This window comes from Poromitra crassiceps (genome assembly GCF_964638095.1).
Source record: "Poromitra crassiceps genome assembly, chromosome: 7".
NCBI lineage: Eukaryota > Metazoa > Chordata > Actinopteri > Beryciformes > Melamphaidae > Poromitra > Poromitra crassiceps.
The window spans coordinates 57374819-57395137 of NC_139628.1; the positions used below are offsets into that span (position 1 = coordinate 57374819).

General features: G+C 46.5%; 1 protein-coding gene across 1 annotated transcript in view; it reads right to left on the bottom strand.

Annotated features, from left to right (window-relative positions):
- kcnj10a (potassium inwardly rectifying channel subfamily J member 10a) overlaps window positions 1-15822 on the bottom strand; it is a gene marked incomplete at its 3' end in the record, with an annotated part of 17672 nt that extends 1850 nt beyond the window's left edge. Inside the window, exons 1-4 of the mRNA XM_083639897.1 lie at window positions 15411-15822; window positions 14183-14394; window positions 10380-10511; window positions 9773-9950 (exon numbers count right to left, since the gene is read on the bottom strand). Coding sequence (XP_083496023.1) covers window positions 9773-9950; window positions 10380-10511; window positions 14183-14394; window positions 15411-15819 — 931 coding nt within the window. The 5' untranslated portion in view covers window positions 15820-15822. The remainder of the gene's footprint in view (window positions 1-9772; window positions 9951-10379; window positions 10512-14182; window positions 14395-15410) is intronic.
- Between the last annotated feature and the right edge of the window lie 4497 nt (window positions 15823-20319).

Here is a 20319-nt window from a genome sequence, read left to right on the forward strand (position 1 = left end):
TATACATTCACACAGAGTGTGTGTTGCTATACATTCACACACAGTTCAGTATCCTGTATGTATATTTAAGCAATATCACATGAGAGGGAGTGCGGTTGTTGGCTAATATTGGCACTGCTGTGATTCGGTCGCAGGCACGAGGCCGCAGGCCGAGTGCCGAAGATAATCACAGCAGTGCCGATATTAGCCAACAACAGCACGACCTCGAGTGTGATATTGCTTTTATACAACAGTTCTATTAAACAAAGCTGATTTAAAAAAAATGACAAAAAGCTGAGAAAATATATGATTTCTGTATTTATTCCTCCGCCAACAAAAATAGTTCCCTCAGCTTTCTGCTTTGCTGAAAATGTAGCCTAATCAGCCTAATTAACTGCAGGCTGTCTACTTTACTACTGTCTCCTCTACAGCTGTGAAGCGTTTTGTTGATTAGGGCAGCTGTGAAGCGGAGTGATCTACACACAGTGAAGCACCAGTGCATTATCATGAATTAGAACACGGCTCTCTCGAATACTCGATTCTGATTGGTCAATCAACAATATTCACCGGTCATTATTTCTCGACAACCGACCGCTGCTCTGCCACACCTGGATTAATCAGTTGGTAAGAGCATTTTGTCCGCAGACGCTACTAATTAGGCCAACCAGTTGCAGCTGTGGTGTCTTGTGTGCGAATTACGAATGAAACCGCTTTGTGTTGAAAACGCTATTAAAAAATCTATTTGAATAATTATTTTTGTCAGATTATTGAATGATTTAGTTGTAGGCCGTGTTCTAAGCGGGATAATGTATACTGAGCTGGTGATTACTGGAAATAATGACCTTCAGGTGAATATTAAGCCCTCCGCTGCGCGTCGGGCTAAATCATTCACCTGTCGGTCATTATTTCCACAGTAATCACCGGCTCAGTATACATTATCCCTTACATAACGGCACTCATAGGATCCCTCTTGTCCAATCAAATTGCTCGGCCGGAACTACCTGTTGTATAACATGAGATCAACCCAGATTAGAGACATGACGTCATACTGGGTACTTTTAGAGTAGAGATTTAAAGAACACATTCTTATGGGAGCTATTCAGCTGTAGCAGAATAGAATCCCTCACAGAAGTGGAGATTGTAGATTAGCTACAGAGAGGCTTATTGTAAAGAGAGAAGAATAGAGGAGATGATGATCCTGTATCAAGAAGGAAAGGGCTGGAAATGAAGGATGGAGTTAAGAGAGTGCATGGAGCAGAGGTGTAGCAGGTGGTGAAAGGAGATGAGGAGGTGATCGGATATAATAGGAGAGGACAGGATAGGACAGGATAGGATAGGATATAGTATAGGATAGATTAGCAAGTGCATAGATTAGAGCAGAACAGAAAATCGAGTGGAGTCATGTCGGGCCGTATAGTGATCAGTGTCCATCAGTCTGGATGCCGGTGTCTCTGGCCGGTGCTGAGTGCTCTGTGCTGCTGTAAGGGGATCTGTGCAGGCTGCGTGTCAGCACCCCGGACTGTACGCCATTGTGCTCTAATGAGGGGTGTCTCTGGCACTCTCTCTCACACACATTCCAGCCGGAGAAACCCTCTGCGTCTGTCCCAGCTCTGGACGGCTAGAGGAGAAACCCTCTGCGTCTGTCCCAGCTCTGGACGGCTAGAGGAGAAACCCTCTGCGTCTGTCCCAGCTCTGGACGGCTAGAGGAGAAACCCTCTGCGTCTGTCCCAGCTCTGGACGGATAAAGGAGAAACCCTCTGCGTCTGTCCCAGCTCTGGACAGCTAGAGGAGAAACCCTCTGCGTCTGTCCCAGCTCTGGACAGCTAGAGGAGAAACCCTCTGCGTCTGTCCCAGCTCTGGACAGCTAGAGGAGAAACCCTCTGCGTCTGTCCCAGCTCTGGACAGCTAGAGGAGAAACCCTCTGCGTCTGTCCCAGCTCTGGACAGATAGAGGAGAAACCCTCTGCGTCTGTCCCAGCTCTGGACGGCTAGAGGAGAAACCCTCTGCGTCTGTCCCAGCTCTGCACGGCTAGAGGAGAAACCCTCTGCGTCTGTCCCAGCTCTGGACGGCTAGAGGAGAAACCCTCTGCGTCTGTCCCAGCTCTGGACGGATAGAGGAGAAACCCTCTGCGTCTGTCCCAGCTCTGGACAGCTAGAGGAGAAACCCTCTGCATCTGTCCCAGCTCTGCACGGCTAGAGGAGAAACCCTCTGCGTCTGTCCCAGCTCTGCACGGCTAGAGGAGAAACCCTCTGCGTCTGTCCCAGCTCTGGACGGCTAGAGGAGAAACCCTCTGCGTCTGTCCCAACTCTGGACGGCTAGAGGAGAAACCCTCTGCGTCTGTCCCAGCTCTGGACGGCTAGAGGAGAAACCCTCTGCGTCTGTCCCAGCTCTGGACGGCTAGAGGAGAAACCCTCTGCGTCTGTCCCAGCTCTGGACAGCTAGAGGAGAAACCCTCTGCGTCTGTCCCAGCTCTGGACAGCTAGAGGAGAAACCCTCTGCGTCTGTCCCAGCTCTGGACAGCTAGAGGAGAAACCCTCTGCGTCTGTCCCAGCTCTGGACAGCTAGAGGAGAAACCCTCTGCGTCTGTCCCAGCTCTGGACAGATAGAGGAGAAACCCTCTGCGTCTGTCCCAGCTCTGGACGGCTAGAGGAGAAACCCTCTGCGTCTGTCCCAGCTCTGCACGGCTAGAGGAGAAACCCTCTGCGTCTGTCCCAGCTCTGGACGGCTAGAGGAGAAACCCTCTGCGTCTGTCCCAGCTCTGGACGGATAGAGGAGAAACCCTCTGCGTCTGTCCCAGCTCTGGACAGCTAGAGGAGAAACCCTCTGCATCTGTCCCAGCTCTGCACGGCTAGAGGAGAAACCCTCTGCGTCTGTCCCAGCTCTGCACGGCTAGAGGAGAAACCCTCTGCGTCTGTCCCAGCTCTGGACGGCTAGAGGAGAAACCCTCTGCGTCTGTCCCAACTCTGGACGGCTAGAGGAGAAACCCTCTGCGTCTGTCCCAGCTCTGGACGGCTAGAGGAGAAACCCTCTGCGTCTGTCCCAGCTCTGGACGGCTAGAGGAGAAACCCTCTGCGTCTGTCCCAGCTCTGGACGGCTAGAGGAGAAACCCTCTGCGTCTGTCCCAACTCTGGACGGCTAGAGGAGAAACCCTCTGTGCCTGTCCCAGCTCTGGACGGCTAGAGGAGAAACCCTCTGCGTCTGTCCCAACTCTGGACGGCTAGAGGAGAAACCCTCTGCGTCTGTCCCAGCTCTGGACGGCTAGAGGAGAAACCCTCTGCGTCTGTCCCAGCTCTGGACAGCTAGAGGAGAAACCCTCTGCGTATGTCCCAGCTCTGGACAGCTAGAGGAGAAACCCTCTGCGTATGTCCCAGCTCTGGACAGCTAGAGGAGAAACCCTCTGCGTCTGTCCCAGCTCTGCACGGCTAGAGGAGAAACCCTCTGCGTCTGTCCCAGCTCTGGACAGATAGAGGAGAAACCCTCTGCGTCTGTCCCAACTCTGGACGGCTAGAGGAGAAACCCTCTGCGTCTGTCCCAGCTCTGGACGGCTAGAGGAGAAACCCTCTGCGTCTGTCCCAGCTCTGGACGGCTAGAGGAGAAACCCTCTGCGTCTGTCCCAGCTCTGGACGGATAGAGGAGAAACCCTCTGCGTCTGTCCCAGCTCTGGACGGCTAGAGGAGAAACCCTCTGCGTCTGTCCCAGCTCTGCACGGCTAGAGGAGAAACCCTCTGCGTCTGTCCCAGCTCTGCACGGCTAGAGGAGAAACCCTCTGCGTCTGTCCCAGCTCTGGACGGCTAGAGGAGAAACCCTCTGCGTCTGTCCCAGCTCTGCACGGCTAGAGGAGAAACACTCTCCACTGTCCCAGCTCTGGACTAGAGGAGAAACCCTCTGCGTCTGTCCCAGCTCTGGACGACTAGAGGAGAAACACTCTCCACTGTCCCAGCTCTGGACTAGAGGCAGCCAATCATGCAGCACATGACCGTGAATACCCACACCTAGAGCCGTGTATATAGAAGAGTCGCAACATCTCCATTCACTCCAATGGACCAGTTTTTTACTCTCAAGAGTTCCAGGAAGTAAGGTCCTGGATTAAGCAGCACTGTCGAGTTGCAGCAAAATAGACAGTTTGTGTTGTACTTGGAAAGTTTTTTTTTTTTTTTTTAATCAAATTGTACATTATCAGCTTTATTTTAGCATTAAAAAGTAGCGCGAGACCCCATCCTGGCTGTTCATTGGCTAATGAGTCATGCATTTTGGTCCTCCGCTGACGCCACTCTCTCTAGAGGACACTACCCACACCTACAGCATGTATAGAAATTCATACACAAGAGACCTATGAATACTTGTCATTCCAATACCAATACCCATGTCACGATTGTGACTTTGTCAGACTTTCCCTATGTCTCTGTCCCCTCAGGTTCCTCATGTTTCACTGTCTAGGTGCAGCAGATCTATGTTAGTCTCCAGTCTGAGTCTTGTTAGTAATCACCCAGCTGTTTCCCATGTAATCACTTCCCTCTGTGTATTTATGTTCCTGTTCACCTCTCAGTCTTTGTTTGGTCGTCATCAAGTTCACCTGTGTTCTGTCCATGTTACCTGTCCTTATATGTTACCTGTTGTTTCATTAAATATACCCAGTGTTGGCTTTACTCATCATCCCCCTCCTGCTGTTGTCCTGCAATTGGGTCCTCTACACTCGCCGTGATGACCCGTTTCAGAAAACAATGACACCTAATGTAACTAAATAATTGTTGTCTTTAAATTATAGCACATTTGGGTTTATTATTAATTACTATTAATCATTAAAGCTATAGTGCAACACTTTTAAATAAGTATACGGTACGTTCAAGCCCTCGCCAAACAAATTGACACAATGCTGATGAAGCCTTATCACTGCCAGATAAACCTCTCTGTATTTCACAGGAGACCGGAATTTTTAATCTGGTGTCTGGTAGTAGTCGAGTAGGTTAGACTACTGCAATAGCCTTTTCTCTGATCTCTCCAAAAAATAACTTAGGCAACTTCAACTCATTCAGAATGCTGCTGCTAGAGTTCTAACGAAGACTAAGAAAGCTGATCATATCACTCCAGTTCTTAAGTCCTTACACTGGTTGCCAGTGTGTCAGAGAATAGATTTTAAAATACTGTTATTAGTCTATAAATCACTTAATGGCCTAGGCCCAAAATACATACCGGTAGCTGAATTGCTCCCACACTACGAACCGTCTAGAACTCTTAGGTCAACAGGGTCCAGCTTATTAACTGTAGAAACTACTTGAGGTGTTGGTTAAAGGTATAGCCTCAGCAAGTGGGGCATCGATAAGAATGAGGAGGACCAGAGGAACATATGCCAAGGGTTTTATTTAGACAGATTCCTTGGTGTGTGATGGAATATCCGACAGGTGTAGATTGATGTAAACAGATGATACAGATGATTTTACCTAAACACAAAAAGGTATTAACAAAGGTTTCAAACAAACAAGGGAAAACTTCAACTCTAAAGTAATAATACATCTAATTCAAATATACAAAGGAAATTACTAACTATAACAAGACTTACTGGCAATGATGCATCTGCACATTGGTGACCATCAAGGGAAGGACAATGCAGCCTCCTCCACTGCTGTCTGGAGCCTACTGAGCCTCACCCAATCAGCCGTCCTTTATTGAGCCCAGGTGCGGCCCAATCAGGGCCCCAGGTGTGGCTGATTGGGTGAGGCTGAGCTGATGGGGGGGTTTTGTACAGCCGCCCCTCAAATATAGCATTATATTTGATAAATAAACTCAGGTCAGGGTCCAGAAAATCCAGGGTTAGCTGTAGGAGGAAAGGCTGCCATACATCACCCAAGGGAGATGGGCGTCCCGCCGCCCCATGAAAAACAAGTTTTGGGTTCACAGGCTGGTCAGGCAGGATGGCTGAAGGGCACCACGGGTCCGGAGGGCGTCCAGGGGGCAGGCCAGTAGGGTGGAGCAACCCTGGACGATGGCCCAGACGCTGATGACACAGGTAGCAGCACCCTTCCGGAGGCCGACCTGGATGCTGGTGGTGGAATGGTGCCACGGTAGGTCGGCGCCGAGGGATGGGTGCCAAGGGAGCGGATGGAGGTGCGGGGGCCACCCGAGCAGGAGGTCTAGGGGGCACTGGGGCTAGAGCCGGGGGGGCCACCGGTGCAGGGGGCACCGGGACTGGTGCCAGGGGGGCCACCAGGGCTGGCGGTGCAGGGGGCACCAGGACTGGCGGTGCGGGGGGCACCGGAACTGACGGTGCGGGGGGCACCGGTACTGGCAGTGCAGGGGGCACTGGGACTGGAGCCAGGGGGCCCACTGGGACTGGCGGTGCGGGGGGCACCGGAACTGGCAGTGCGGGGGGCACTGGGACTGGAGCCAGGGGGGCCACCGGGACTGGCGGTGCGGGGGGCACCGGGACTGGCAGTGCAGGGGGCACTGGGACTAGAGCCAGGGGGGCCACCGGGACTGGCGGTGCGGGGGGCACCGGAACTGGCAGTGCGGGGGGCACTGGGACTGGAGCCAGGGGGGCCACCGGGACTGGCGGTGCGGGGGGCACCGGAACTGGCAGTGCGGGGGGCACTGGGACTGGAGCCAGGGGGGCCACCCCAGGAAGGTAATTACCATATTGGTAAGCCTGGTGGTCATAACGTTGTTGGAGTTGCCTTACTTGGGCTGGCCAACCTAGGGGTGCTGGGCCTACCTGCATAGGATCAGTTGCCGGGGCCCACTGGAATGGAAAAGGCGCTAGCGGAACCTGGAATGAAGGAGGCACCTGGAGCAGAGGAGGTGCAGGTGGCACCTGGAGCTGTGAAGGTGCGGGGAGCACCTGGTACTGATGAGGTGCGGGGAGCACCTGAGGCGGAGGAGGTGCAGGGAGCACCTGAGGCTGAGGAGGCGCCTGGAACAGCTGAGGCGGAGCAGGTGGCGCAGGGGGCACCTGAGGCTGAGGAGGTGCAGGGAGCACCTGAGGCTGAGGAGGCGCCTGGAACAGCTGAGGCGGAGGAGGTGGTGCAGGGAGCACCCGAGGCTGAGGAGGAGGTGCAGGGAGCACCTGAGGCTGAGGAGGCGCCTGGAACAGCTGAGGCGGAGGCGCAGGGAGCACCTGAGGCTGAGGAGGTGCAGGGAGCACCTGAGGCTGAGGAGGTGTAGGGAACACCTGAGGTGGAGGAGGTGGCGCAGGGAGCACCTGAGGCTGAGGAGGCGCAGGGAGCACCTGAGGCTGAGGAGGTGCAGGGAGCACCTGAGGCTGAGGAGGCGCCTGGAACAGCTGAGGCGGAGGAGGTGGTGCAGGGAGCACCTGAGGCTGAGGAGGTGCAGGGAGCACCTGAGGCTGAGGAGGCGCCTGGAACAGCTGAGGCGGAGGAGGTGGTGCAGGGAGCACCTGAGGCTGAGGAGGTGCAGGGAGCACCTGAGGCTGAGGAGGCGCCTGGAACAGCTGAGGCGGAGGAGGTGGCGCAGGGAGCACCTGAGGCTGAGGAGGTGCAGGGAGCACCTGAGGCTGAGGAGGCGCCTGGAACAGCTGAGGCGGAGGAGGTGGCGCAGGGAGCACCTGAGGCTGAGGAGGTGGCGCCTGGAACAGCTGAGGCGGAGGAGGTGCAGGGAGCACCTGAGGCTGGGGAGGAGGCGCCTGGAACAGCTGAGGCGGAGGAGGTGGCGCAGGGAGCACCTGAGGCTGAGGAGGTGCAGGGAACCCCCGAGGCAGAGGAGGTGCAGGGGCCGCTCCTCTTCGGTACACACTCTGCTCTATCGTGTCAAGCCTCCTGCTAACCTGCATCAATAGGTGTCTATGGTGCTCACCAAGTTGATATGGTGCAGGTTGGCTAGGCTGTCTCCCAGGTGTATGCCCGACCACATGGCAACAACACTGTGTTGGGGGATGGGTTTGGAAGGTTTGTGCTACTGAAGTAGAGTAAAAGGCTGGATAATATCCATATTGTTGATGGTATCCAGGTGCCCACCTTGGTCCCTCTGCTGGTTGCTGGTTCCTCTGGTCCATTCTCACTTGCTGAGGCCAATCCGGCTCGAAGGACCATGTAGAAACTACTTGAGGTGTTGGTTAAAGGTATAGCCTCAGCAAGTGGGGCATCGATAAGAATGAGGAGGACCAGAGGAACATATGCCAAGGGTTTTATTTAGACAGATTCCTTGGTGTGTGATGGAATATCCGACAGGTGTAGATTGATGTAAACAGATGATACAGATGATTTTACCTAAACACAAAAAGGTATTAACAAAGGTTTCAAACAAACAAGGGAAAACTTCAACTCTAAAGTAATAATACATCTAATTCAAATATACAAAGGAAATTACTAACTATAACAAGACTTACTGGCAATGATGCATCTGCACATTGGTGACCATCAAGGGAAGGACAATGCAGCCTCCTCCACTGCTGTCTGGAGCCTACTGAGCCTCACCCAATCAGCCGTCCTTTATTGAGCCCAGGTGCGGCCCAATCAGGGCCCCAGGTGTGGCTGATTGGGTGAGGCTGAGCTGATGGGGGGGTTTTGTACATTAACTGTCCCTAGGATCAAATCAAATCATGGGAAGGCTGCATTTACCCACTATGCTTCTGCTAGCTGGAACAAATTACCTGAAGACCTCAGATCTGCCCCAACCTTACTTACTTTTAAAAATAGACTAAAGTCTTTTATGTTTACCGTCACTTTTAACTGCTGACAGCTACTATGCAAACCCAATGAGTCCTCTATAAGTTTTTTGCTCTTTTTGCAACTGCTGCGCCTGTTGCTTAATGCACTTTTTATACTCTTTTTTTTAAGTTTTGTTGTGATGCTTTTAAATGTCCATTTTATTCTCTTCTTTTATTCTTTTATTTTCCTGTCAACCATTTTATGTGAAGCACTTTGAATTGCCTCTGTGTATGAAATGTGCTATACAAATAAACTTGACTTGACTTGGTGCACAGCAGAGACTGGGCTAACTTCCGGTTAGTACTCAACTAACTGGAATACCATTCAATTATACTGAATATATAATTATATTTATATTCTTATCAGATGGATCCAATTCTGATGGTGAAACAAGTTATTTCACAGGGGTTGTTTGATGTTCAAAACTATTTATCCACAGTTTTAGAGCACCGAGACAGTAGGCTACAGCAGAGCCTATGACAGATGCTGCATTCACCTGCTCCTCGGATGGTCGCATTTCCCGAGTTGGGAAGTCGTTCTTCCGACTTCAGAGTGTTCATGAGTGTTTAATGTGGAAACAACATGGAGGCTACAAAGATGGGTTGTATGTTATTGCTCAGAGCGTTTAAGCCAGAGGTTCTCAAATGTTTTTCAGCCAAGGACTCCTTACAAGATAGAAAATATACCGGGGACCCCCTCATTCTGATTTGTGATTTTGGGCTAAGCTTAATTGTTTCCACGGTAACGTGCTTGACTTTTAATTTGATAGGTTTGTTAGAGTCCCCGGTCCCCCATTTGAGAACCACTGGTTTAAACAACACGTTGATAGCTGTTTCCAGTTTTACGTGACAACGAAGAGCAAAGGAAACCGGTCAGGAACTCATTATTCCGACACCACGTGAATGCAGCGGACATACTGTACTCACTTCCAGAAGGGGGAGACAAAAGTTTTGCTATTTAACAAAAAGTTTTTGTTATTTAAACATAATGATTCATGTCATTAATAATAATCACAAAATAATTCTGTTTTGAGGATAGAAAATGTGTGATATATTAATATGCATATTGCTGCATATAGAAATGTATAATGTATGTATTGTTCCTTACATTTACAATAACATCGAGTTGTGTATCACCTTTGGCCGCCCAGGCTCTGAGAGGGCTGCTGTGGTCGATGATGTGGTAGAAGGTGAGGGGGATGATGAGGAAGGGGCTGTCGCTGGACGTGTCCACCTGGAAGGGCACGTTCCTCTGGTCCAGGCGCACCGTCTCACCCTCCTTGGTCAGAGACGTCTGGAGCATCTTCCCCGTCACCTGGGAGCCAAGCGGTCGTTAGAGAAGAAGACATCCTGTCATGAACAGGCCTATAGGTTTCATCCCTGCAAAAGCACAAAGTGTCGCAAAAGTACAAACCCTATAGACGGTTTCAACTCGACAACAAAAAAACATTCTAAATTGCCCCCAGCTTACTGTACTTCCTGTTGCAGGGTTTGCTAATACAGTAACTGACAGGACATAAGCTAGGTTCCAAACTGTTCCCTAGCAACACAATTCTGTGAAAACCGTCTATATTGGTATGGTACTATATACGGTTTTTGGTACTGTGCTACTAGAAAGTATTATTGAGCAGGATTATACTCCGTTGTTTGTCTTTGTAATGCATTTTAATGACGCACGCACACACACACACACACACACACACACACACACACACACACACACACACACACACGGCCTGCATACCTGACACCCTAGCAGCAGACTTTTGCGCATGTTGGCCACTCGGATCATGAGGCAGGGTCGCCCCTCGTGATTGGACACCACGGCGTGCTGACTGAACTTCACTGTCTCACCTCTCTTCTTGGGCCGTGCAATCTACAGGAAGGGAAAAGGACAAAATTATGTCAAAGCTCAGGTAAATATTTCACACAGAACTGTGTGTGTGTGTGTGTGTGTGTGTGTGTGTGTGTGTGTGTGTGTGTGTGTGTGTGTGTGTGTGTGTGTGTGTGTGTGTGTGTGTGTGGTACCACATACTGTAAGTACATAAACTGCACTAATCATGCACAAGATGACTTCCTGCTTCCCTGTAAGATAACCTGAGCTGAGATAATGGTCCAGAGGAGATGTTCTCTCCTCTTATCTCGATCTGTTTGTTCTTCTATAGAAGAACAAACAGATCGAGATAAGAGGAGTGAAATTACAGGGAAATAGAAGCTAAAACCCTATACGTCCCTATATACCCCTGTGATGATAGCTCTGGTTCTGATAGAGAATGACAAGGGAGAGTGTGGCAATACTAGTATAAGCATAATTTATTATCAAGAGAGGTTATTGATTGATGAATTTACTGCTGCAATGTATAGTATGGGCCTATATCCGATCATTACTAAACCCAGTAGAATAACATCCCAATCAGCTACAATTATAGATAATGTATTTACTAATAACCTGGAAGACAATATGACCAGTGGACTACTAATAAATGATATAAGTGACCATCTGCCAGTGTTTGTTATTTATGATTGTGAATATAAAAGGCTTAAAAAGGAAAATGTAGTAAGACAGAGGAGAATAAGAACGGAGAATACCCTTGAAGTATTGAGATCTGAACTGCTGAGACAGGACTGGAGAAAAGTATATGAAGCAGTGGATGTTGATCCTGCTTATGACTCTTTCTTGGAAACGTTCTTGACCATATATGAAAGAAGCTGTCCAATGCAACAAAGCAACCATACATTTAAAAGCTCTGAAAAACCATGGATCACAAAGGGACTACTAAATGCCTGTAAAAAAAAGAACACCTTGTACAAGGAATTTATAAAACACAGAACTAGAGAAAAAGAAACTAAATATAAATTATATAAAAACAAATTAACTGATATCCTTAGAAAATGTAAGAAGGATTATTATAATAGAGTGTTAGAAAATAACAAAGATAATATTAGGGGTACATGGAATATATTAAATTCAATTATTAGAAATAAAAAAACAAGCTCCTACTTCCCAGACTATTTTATAGAAAATGGTAAAACAATCACTAATAAAAAGGATTTGGTGGACGGCTTCAATAACTTCTTTGTTAATGTGGGGCCCCGACTGGCGATGGAAATAAACCCTCCACAAGGGGGAGGTGTTGAAAAGTTCCATGGAGAGAGGAATCCAGCCACCATCTTTTTGAGAGAGACAAATAGAAATGAAATTATTGATGTGGTCAATAAATTTAAGAATAAAACATCTACGGACTGGAATGGTCTCGACATGACCTTAATAAAGCAAGTAATTGATACTATCGTAGACCCCTTAACATACATCAGCAATCTGTCATTCAACTTGGGCTGCTTTCCTAGCAAAATGAAAACTGCCAAAGTGACACCAGTATATAAAGCAGGAGAAAAAAACATTTTTACTAACTATAGGCCAATCTCATTACTCTCCCAGTTTTCTAAAATTCTGGAGAAACTCTTTGTTGCACGGTTGGACAGCTTCATTGAAAAATATGAACTGCTTACAGACAGTCAGTATGGCTTTAGAACAAACAGATCAACTGCCATGGCTCTAACGGATTTAGTGGAAGAGTTAACAAGTACAATTGACAATAAGAAATATGCAGTGGGTGTTTTCATTGATCTGAAGAAAGCGTTTGACACAATAAATCATGATATTCTAATACAAAAACTAGAGAGGTATGGGATCAGAGGGGTGGGGCTAAATTGGCTAAAAAGCTACATTGAAAACAGAAAACAGTTTGTGCAGGTGGGCATTACAACATCTTCTCCCTTAGATATTACTTGCGGTGTACCACAAGGGTCGATTTTAGGACCAAAACTGTTTATACTGTACATTAATGACATATGCAATGTTTCAAAAATATTGAAATATGTAATTTTTGCTGATGACACAAATATATTCTGTGTAGGTGAAAATCTTCAGCAGCTGTTAGAGGCTGTCACAGTAGAATTGGGGAAGCTAAAGTTGTGGTTTGATGCAAATAAACTATCATTAAACACAAAAAAACAAAATGTATGATCTTTGGCAAAACTAATAAACATCTGAATACTCCCGTAGAATTAATGATTGACAGTGTTAAACTAGAAAGAGTACATGAGAACACATTTTTAGGAGTAATAATCGACCACAACTTTAGCTGGAAACCACATATCAGATATATCAGGTCCAAGTTAGCAAGCACTGTGGGGATTCTATGCAAAACAAGGCACTTTTTGAACATCAAATCATTGCAAACACTGTACTGTACACTCTTCTTACCATACCTGACTTATTGTGTTGAAGTATGGGGAAACACCTATAGAAGCAACTTACAGACAATATGCAACATGCAAAAGAGAGCAATAAGGATAGTGAATAAGGTAGGTTATCATGAACACACAAATGTACTGTTTCATAAATCAAAGACGCTGAAGTTTTGGGATCTGGTGGAGTTCAAAACCGCCCAAACTCTGTATAAAGCGCGACATAATTTACTTCCTGGTAATATACAAAAACAGTTCAGTGATAGAGAAGGTGGTTATGAGCTGAGAGGGAGATTGAATTTCAAACAACAAATTGTTCATAGCACTCTGAAAAGCATGTGCGTATCTGTCTGTGGTGTGAAACTGTGGAATAAATTACCTGACGAGATCAAAGAAAGTAAAAATCTTGTGCAATTCAAAAAAAAGTATAGAAACATTATTCTGGAGAAGTATTGACGTGATGGTACATAATCAGGACTTATGGGTCACTTGTATTTCCTGTAGTATGTTTGGTATTAGCTATGTATGTGTAATTATATGTGGTAGGTAGCCTATGTGTGTATAGGCATGTATGAATAATTAGGAGCATGTGCTATTTGTGTGTGTAAATCAATGCATGTATGTATCCATGTGTATGCATATGTACTGCATATGTTTACATATAACGTAAAGGAATAAGGGTAAGGGCATTTAATAAGCTAGCTAGCTTCAGCCCTAAAACCCTTTCGGTCAGCCTTATGTATCTTTTGTTTTCTTCTGTTTTTTTTCCTATTCTGTGAATATTCTTTGCTTTCTGATCGAAATAAACTAACTAACTAACTAACTAATTTCTAACAATCTACAAACAATGTTATTCTCAACAATGGCATCTTTGTCAGTGAAAAGTGTTGACACTTTTGATCAGCTTCAGACAGATTTGTTGTGAGATCTGATGATCGGACCTGATAAGTATCCCACAAAGGTTTCACTACTTTTCAAAAAGGTTGAAGATTCAATGTTGGTGGGGGAGGGGCATCCTTGGAGTGACTGTTTTCCCATTTTATGCAAATAAAAAAATGATATTCAAGTTGCACTGCGTTCACTTTGATTATTGATTATTAGAAAAAAGCATAATACCAATATTATATTATATTATATTATATTATATTATATTATATTACAGGTCATCCTCCCAACATTTATCGACAGATAAATATTTAACAAATTAAACTTCTATGTTGTTATCACATAATATTTGAAAGCAGATATTGCAGATGTTGTTCAAAAATCTTGAGTAAACACTACATCTTGCTGTACCTTTGCGAGGAAGGTGCCGGTGATGAAGATCTCCATCACCATGGTGATGACCAGCTGCAGGATGAGCAGGACGATGGCGGCCGGACACTCCTCGGTGATGCAGCGGAAGCCGTAGCCGATGGTGGTCTGAGACTCCAGGGAGAAGAGGAAGGCTCCGGTCAGGGTCTTGACCTCCTGCACACAGGGCGTGTGGTTGGAGGGGGGGTCAAACTCTGGAGAGAGTAGAGAGGACGATTGAACAAAACAGACTACGAGAATATCACTGAGAGGATAATGGTGGTCTGTTGTGACGTCTTGCTATCTCAAAGCTACGATAGCATGTGACAGAGCTGCGGGTGCGAGGTTAGGTGTAATCTAATTAATTACCACGGAACCTTGTGTTCATCTGCCTGGTCTCTTTCTCATGCCATTTCCTCAATGCAAAACTGTGTCCCACATCTCATTCTTCATCTATTCTTCATTCATTATTTTCACTCTACTTTTCCCTCAAAGATTTTTTTTTCTCCAGATTTAGACAGAGTATAGTTCAAACGATGGAGGATGAAGTTATTTACAGGACATAAATACATGCTTTGCAGATGCCCCTCCGCCTAGTTAAACATGAACAAAGCTGAGGGTGTGCATTCATAAACGTCAGACTCATCCACATCAGAACCATGTCCGTTATCGCTGTCTGTAATGTGCTGTTGTCCTGTTGTCTTGTTATATGTTGTATTATGTACCCTATCATTTCCTGTGCTGTGTGCTGTGTCTGTGTACTGTACTTTTCATGTGTGCAAGCAAACCTGTGAAGCCGAAGACAGATTTCCACATTGTGGACAACAATAAATTGAATTGAATTGAAAATAAGGACCAGGTTATAAAAAAAGAATCTCCCTTAATGGTGATCTCAAGCTAATTAAAATTCCAGCCAATAAAACGACACGATCACTGATTTTTGATCAATCCCGCCCCTCCCATCAAATCAAATCAAACTGCATTTCTCTTCCTGACTGATATTTATTTTGAAAGATCCCTCATTCCGTTATGTCCCGCCCCATCCTGTTTCAACAGGAAATGCATCAAATCATCGAAGTAATGACGCAATTTCATGGGGCCTTTCAGGTCATTTAGTGTACTACACCGTCTTTCAAAATCTTTCCTGCACTATCACATCTCTCTTGTCTCTTCCTCTCCTCTCTCTTCTGTTTCTGTCATCCTTTGCCCCCCATCCCTCCCTCCTGCTCACCTAATAGATCTCCATGCAGCAACGCCACCAGGTACCAAAGCACTCCGAACAGGAACCAGGTCCCGGCGAAGGTGGCCGAGAACAGGAAGAACTTGTAGCGCCACTGCATGTCCAGGAACGTGGTCCAGAGGTCTCGGAGGTACATGGCCCCGCGCCCGCTCACGTGCTCGATGCGTACGTTGCTCCGCCCGTCTTTGGAGAGGACGCGGCGTCTCCTTCGCAGAGCGCAGGGCCCCGCCCCCGCAGCTCCCGTGGCTCCTCCTCCTCCTCCCGTCCCAGTGACCCCGGCCCCACCTGTGGACCCCCCCGAGGAGCCCAGCAGGGGCTTGGTGACGTCAGTCTGTGTCTGGGAGTGGCACACCTTCTGGGGGGAGGAGCCTTCTGAGGAGGGGGGAGTGGCCGAGGTCATGGCTGGAGCTACGGGTCGATGGAGAAACGAAGGGCAGACGGTAGGAGGTGCAGAGAAGAAGGGATGAAGAGAGGGTGTGCATGGAAGGAAAGGAGGAAGGTGGGAGGGGAGAAGGAAGGAGTGAAAGATGGTGAGTAAAAAAAAACATATGAGGATAAGGTTGCACAGGAAGTAAGATCATTCAAACAGCAGGTCATTGAGGGAAAAAGTGCAATTGGCGTGGAGGTATGTGCACGAGGAGAAAGGAGGAAACATTTGATAAGCACATGAATGAAAGAAATGGCAGAGTGGAACATCGGGCGAGAGAGGGAGATGGAGAGAGGGAGAAAGAGAGAGGGAGAGAGAGGGAGATGGAGAGAAAGGAAAAGAGGGAGAGAGGGGGGAAAAGGGGATTATAAATGCGACACACCAAGCACATTTCTCCTCCGGACAGAGGGCCGTGTTGTGGCTGTCCAAGGTGGTCCATTTAAGCCCCCTTCTCCTTTCACCAGAAGCAGCTGGCATTGTCAAAATAAAAGCCCCCTTTCAGCATGAAGGCACAGCTGCTCTTTCACATTAAAAGCATGCTACTGCTGGCTCACTCACGTGTCTGCTGCGCACGACCCCAACTGAATTGAGATGAGGAGACACTAGTGTCACGATCAACAAAAGATGACTTCAAGAATTTCAATCAATAACTTTCATTTGTTGGCCTGGAACAGTAAATGCGTGCATGTATTTCTGCTGCAATGTAGCTTCTCTTGTTTAAATGTGCCAAACATCATCACATGGTAAGCTGTCAAGCTTTGTTCAAACTCAACTACATTTTAAATTCTAGTCAAGATCCTGAGGTTCCAAATATACCAAATATGTTGGGCTGAATTACAGGGAAATGTAAAATTATGCACAAAACCAAATTTTCCATAAAGAAATTGCATCTTGGGTTTGATTTTTTCACTCAATATAGTGTGTTATAACTTCACTGAAGCGTTGGAATGAGCAGATACAGAGAAGAGTTATTTGACATTGTAAAAGTATGGAAAACATGCCTCTGAAAGACCCTATAAGCGGACATTTACGGGCAAAATCTGGGTGCAAGGGGTTAATCTGACTGTCATACTAGATAGGTGAGGGGTAACGCATCAGAATAATTCCGATAATGTCAAATAAGTTTTCAATTACTGAGAAATGTATTCAAAAATAGGAAGTTAACGTTCACAAACTTTCCCGTCATTCTCAAATCTTCGCTAACCATCGCTAACTGCATACAAATCTCAGTGGATATCATGCACTCAACAAGTGTCTGGTGAATGAGTTAGTGTATCAGCCAATCACGTGGTGCGATGTGAAGTGACTCCATGTCACTATAGCATATTGAGTGAATGACAAGTCCACTCCCCCTGGGTGCCATGGACACTTATTGCCACTGGAGGCTCTTTACAGGACTGTACATCCTCAACAGTACTTAGCCTCATCTGTGCTGCAGTATCTTTTACTCCACATCACTCTTTCTTTCTTTCTTTCCTTCCTTCTTTCTTTCTCACTCCTGTTTGCTAAATGGCTCTTCTGTCTAAACTGCCTCTCCTTTCCGGACCCAATATGAGAGAGAGAAAATAACCCGCTAAAACAAAAGCATGAGAACTAAGGCGATCTGATACGCTCTCTCCTTTCTGACCTCTCTCCCTCTCACTCTGATTCACCACCATGTGTCCTCACTGTCTCTCTCTCTCATTCTCTCTCTCCCCCTCTCTCTCTCTCTCTGTCTGTCTGTCTCTCTCTCTCTCCCTCTCTCTCCCTCTCTCTCTCTCTCTCTCTCTGTCTGTCTCTCTCTCTCTCTCCCCCCCCCTCTCTCTCTCTCTCTCTCTCTCTCTGTCTGTCTGTCTGTCTGTCTCCCTCTCTCTCTCTCTCTCTCTCCCCCCCTCTCTCTCTGTCTGTCTGTCTCTCTCTCTCTCTCTCTCTCTCTCTGTCTGTCTCTCTCTCTCTCTCTCTGTCTCTCTGTCTCTCTCTCTCTCTCTCTCTGTCTGTCTGTCTGTCTCTCCTCTCAGTGCTGGAGCTCACACTGGGTGAATGAATAGAGATCTGTGTGTTGATGTCTGTGCTCTGAATATTAAGATGTTAAGGGAGAGGAGGGAGGCGGGGTTTCGACGAGGCACATGTGATTGGCCGTGTACATCTCCAGCTGAACTCTGACCCCTGTGGAGTCCCTGCCCACACACATACAGTGTAAACTCACACTGGTCTATTAGACATATAGACAGCTAGGAGGACACAATACAAAGCCATCGATTGTTCCGAGCGAGGCTCAGTTTGCAAAGCCAGCACACAAAACAAGCATCAGAGAATATGCAGCATCTAACAGCTTTTATATTATGTTATACATATATGTATAGCCCATATCTGCAATTTAATAATCCATATTTAGGTAGGCAAATGTGGAGCAACAACTACCACTTCATCCATGCATGTTGGTAATCCATACTCCTCTATGTCCCACCAGTTAACCTGTCACCAGCATACATAGCGCCACAATTGCTTACATTCTATATTTTGTTTATATGAATTATTTTACATGTAATATTTGTGTGCTTATTGCTATTTGTCCCCATGGGTAACCTTTCACCTTATTACAGTAGGCGTAGGCCTATATCCTATTGGTCCGATCAGTCAGGAAATGAAGTGTATAATGTAAGCAGCAGTTAAATGGGTAAGCCTTTATTTTACAGGGCCCTAACAACGTATTAACTATTTGTAATTAGCTATGAACACCAATGTAATTACACAGTCATTACATTGGTGTTCATGTCTAATTATAAATAGTTAATATGTAGTTACATGGTAACGGACCTGTAAAGTGGAGTGAGTCTATTCAACTGTAGTTCATGTGTAGTTACATGGTACCGGACCTGTAAAGTGGAGTGAGTCTATTCAACTGTAGTTCATAGTTACATGGTACCAGCCCTGTAAAGTGGAGTGAGTCTATTCAACTGTAGTTCATATGTAGTTACATGGTACCGGACCTGTAAAGTGGAGTGAGTCTATTCAACTGTAGTTCATATGTAGTTACATGGTACCAGACCTGTAAAGTGGAGTGAGTCTATTCAACTGTAGTTCATATGTAGTTACATGGTAACGGACCTGTAAAGTGGAGTGAGTCTATTCAACTGTAGTTCATATGTAGTTACATGGTACCGGACCTGTAAAGTGGAGTGAGTCTATTCAACTGTAGTTCATATGTAGTTACATGGTACCAGACCTGTAAAGTGGAGTGAGTCTATTCAACTGTAGTTCATATGTAGTTACATGGTACCAGACCTGTAAAGTGGAGTGAGTCTATTCAACTGTAGTTCATATGTAGTTACATGGTACCAGACCTGTAAAGTGGAGTGAGTCTATTCAACTGTAGTTCATATGTAGTTACATGGTACCAGACCTGTAAAGTGGAGTGAGTCTATTCAACTGTAGTTCATATGTAGTTACATGGTACCAGACCTATAAAGTGGAATGAGTCTATTCAACTGTAGTTCATATGTAGTTACATGGTACCAGACCTGTAAAGTGGAGTGAGTCTATTCAACTGTAGTTCATATGTAGTTACATGGTACCGGACCTGTAAAGTGGAATGAGTCTATTCAACTGTAGTTCATATGTAGTTACATGGTACCAGACCTATAAAGTGGAATGAGTCTATTCAACTGTAGTTCATATGTAGTTACATGGTACCAGACCTGTAAAGTGGAGTGAGTCTATTCAACTGTAGTTCATATGTAGTTACATGGTACCAGACCTATAAAGTGGAATGAGTCTATTCAACTGTAGTTCATATGTAGTTACATGGTACCGGACCTGTAAAGTGGAATGAGTCTATTCAACTGTAGTTCAGTTACATTGTACCGGACGTGTAAATTGAAGGGAATCTATTCAACAGGTGCGCTACTTCCTATGTAGTTACTTGGTAGCCTACCAATTAACTAGATAGGAACTATTTGTAATTAGACATGAACACCAATGTAATTACACAGTAATGACATGTAATTACATTGGTGTTCATGTCTAATTACAAATAGTTCCTAGGTCATTACATACGTTGTTAGGGACCTATAAAATGAAGGGTTACCGTTAAAGGTAAGTAGAGCCTAGAGACAATATTTGGGAAGTGTATCACTCGCTGACTGTTAGCGATGGTTTCCCTCGTTAAACGACTTTTTCCACTCGTTTGACTCAAGGTTAGTATCTCTTCCTCTCTGTCCATCTCTCCATCCCTCTCCTGCCTCTGTCCTGTGTCCATCTCTCCATCCCTCTCCTGCTTCTGTCCTGTCTGCACAACAATCCATCCCTCTCCTGCCTCTGTCCTGTCTGCACAACAATCTCTCCATCCCTCTCCTGCCTCTGTCCTGTGTGCACAACAATCTCTCCATCCCTCTCCTGCCTCTGTCCTGTGTGCACAACAATCCATCTCTCTCCTGCCTCTGTCCTGTGTGCACAACAATCCATCTCTCTCCTGCCTCTGTCCTGTGTGCACAA